The sequence below is a fragment of the Gavialis gangeticus genome, unplaced genomic scaffold, assembly GCF_001723915.1.
Source record: "Gavialis gangeticus isolate Ggan-Ray unplaced genomic scaffold, GavGan_comp1, whole genome shotgun sequence".
In the NCBI taxonomy this organism is placed as follows: Eukaryota; Metazoa; Chordata; order Crocodylia; family Gavialidae; genus Gavialis; species Gavialis gangeticus.
In genome coordinates this window covers 39,343,516-39,346,060 of record NW_017729008.1, presented here as the reverse complement: position 1 = coordinate 39,346,060, position 2,545 = coordinate 39,343,516, and the positions used below count along the sequence as shown (strand labels likewise).

Genomic DNA, 2,545 nt, shown 5'->3' with positions numbered 1-2,545 from the left:
GGGCCCAAAAATGGTAATTTTTTTCCCATTGTCCGATTATTATTATCATTATCTCTGGCAAAGCGGGGCTCGATGCTACAAGTTCGCCTAGGTACAGCACTGGCAGCACCCGCCAGCATCCTGGAGCGCCCCATTAATTAACGATGACCGGAGCAGATGTGAGCTTGTTCTCTGCAAACCTCATGTGCAGATTAGGTTTTTAGCAACTGAGAGTCCTGCCCTATACAGCTTTAGTACTTGACAATATGGCCATTAGGACACCCCAGCTTGCCTCTGTCTGGATTTATAAAGGCCTTTCATTCACTGCTGAGCTGATCCAAAAACAGCCCCTTTGTGTTTTGAGACTTGCTAGAAGTCAGAGCGCTTTATGAACAGTGTCCATCGCAGCGTCTCAAAGTGATTCATGTGGAAAGCAGTAACAGCACACACAAATGCCCACCTGCCCATTCCAATGATGCATCCATTTTGCACATATAAGGGTGTTTTGTGGGGACTGTTACTTGCCTGAATGCATCCCAGTCATCCCAGAGAGTCAGTAGCAGGGCAGCCTGTACCTATCTGTGCCAGTCTGCATCTACATTACAGGGCAAGACAGGGAGCAATGAGCCAAAAAGGGCTTGTCTAGGGGTGGCAGTCATGTCGCAGGAGCAGACCCACGTAATGCTTTGCTGATGCGTGTGTGGGTTTGCTCCTCTCGCCAGGGCAAGAACCTGATCCCTCCCGTGGCTGGAGGGAACGCCAAGCTGAACTACACGGTGCTGGTCGGGGAGAAGCCCTGCACAGTGACGGTGTCGGATGTGCAGCTGCTGTGCGAGTCCCCGAATCTCATTGGACGGCACAAGGTGATGGTAAGTGAGGCCGTGACATGAGCCTTTCCCCCGGTGGGATCTTATCGTGAAGACCGCCAGGAGCGTGGGGATGTAATATGTTGCAGCACAGTACCCCAGCCCTGGAATAGGACTGACAGCATTTGCAGATTGGAGACTGGCCCTGAATTTAGTCGTTCTGTTTTTGGGGACACCCTCTGGAGGAAACCCATATCTCTTGCACAGTGCCAGCTCTACGGTGCCAACGCCCTCGTCCAATGTGGCTTCATGCATTGGCAGGTCAGCCCTGTGCCCAGTGCTGGCTGCAGCAACCATCAGCATGGAAAGGCTTAAAGTCTGTCTCTGGAGAGAGGAAGAGAGTGCAGGCCGCTGGCTGCAGGGTTGTGGTGCCAAACAGTTCAATGCTATTTTCATGATTAAATACTATTTTTTCTTATTATTTCTAGCTGGGACTATGAGGAAATAAAAAGAGTAGGATTGGGAGCTTGGAAACTGTGCTTCTTCTTTTCTCTATGATGTCTCTCTTTCCTTTTTTCTCTTTTCCTTCTTTTCAATCATTCGTATACTGCAGTCCCAAGGGGTGATGGCAAAATAGGCAAAAAATCCCTTTTCATATTACGACCTTATTGATAGAGAGAATGAATGTAGAAATGACATCACACCATGGACAAGCCAACCAACTGTTAGACTTGGCCACTGTCAACAAATATTGATGATCAATGTTTTTGATTGGCCCTGATCGATGTAGTCCTCCCCCGAAGCTGGTTATATGGATTGTTGCATTCCTGTGAAGAGAGATTTGCAGAGATTGATGGTGATAAAATATTGGGTTACTTGAGGAGAGATTGTTTTCTGATGAGTCAGAGCAATGAATTTGAGGTGACAAGTCCTGGCTTCTGTGTTTGACTCGCTGTGTGACCTTGGACTAGTCATTCAACCTCCATGGGCTAGAGTTTCTGTCTGTAAAATGGAGATGCTAATCCTTGCTAGCCCCATGGGAATATTATTGCAGGTCTTAATTAACTCACAGTTGTAAAGCACATTAAGATCCTGCAAGGGAAGCACTAGTGAAGTGAAATGGATCCTTCTTGGTGCGAACTCCAAGGGTATGACATCATGGGTTCCCCGATACTTTTCTGGAGTGCAACATGTTCAGCAAAGATGCGGACAGAGAGAGGCTGACAAATAAACCCCAGTGAACCAGTGAGGATGGGAATCAAATCGGCTCTTTGCAGGACGTGGGTATTCTGTTGTCACTATAGAAAAAAAAAACAAACTCCAGTCAATTTAGTGGATCAAGCCCTAGATTAATCAACAAGAGATGCCACTCGAAATGCAGAAAGACAGTGCTTAAATATTTTAGTGAGTGTCAGTGTTAAGGGTGAGTTATACATTTGTCATCAATCTACAAGCGCGGGGTTGTTGGTCTGACAGTGTCTGGGCTGTGAACCAAAGACAGAAAGTTCCCTGCAGTGAAAGCAGGATTACATGGGGGAACCGTGGGTCTGGGGAACGCCTTGCCAATGCAGCTTGGCATTGCTGGTACTCGAGTTAGTACTCGCTGCGTTCCACACGAGTGCCACGGTGATGACAAGCATCAACTGTCCAATCTCTGGGGCCTAATATGCCATGGCGCAAACCGCTGAACATCCCAGGTCCTGCAAAGATGGAGCGGGGGGTGTTCTCCCCCCAGTGTTATGACAGTGAATTAAGCATGG

The 2,545-nt window shown here is 47.8% G+C and overlaps 1 protein-coding gene across 1 annotated transcript in view; it reads left to right on the top strand.

Moving 5' to 3' along the window:
• Positions 1-2,545, top strand: part of PLXNA4 (plexin A4) — a 660,133-nt gene that overhangs the window by 545,967 nt on the left and 111,621 nt on the right. Inside the window, exon 18 of the mRNA XM_019509620.1 lies at positions 702-848. Coding sequence (XP_019365165.1) covers positions 702-848 — 147 coding nt within the window. The remainder of the gene's footprint in view (positions 1-701; positions 849-2,545) is intronic.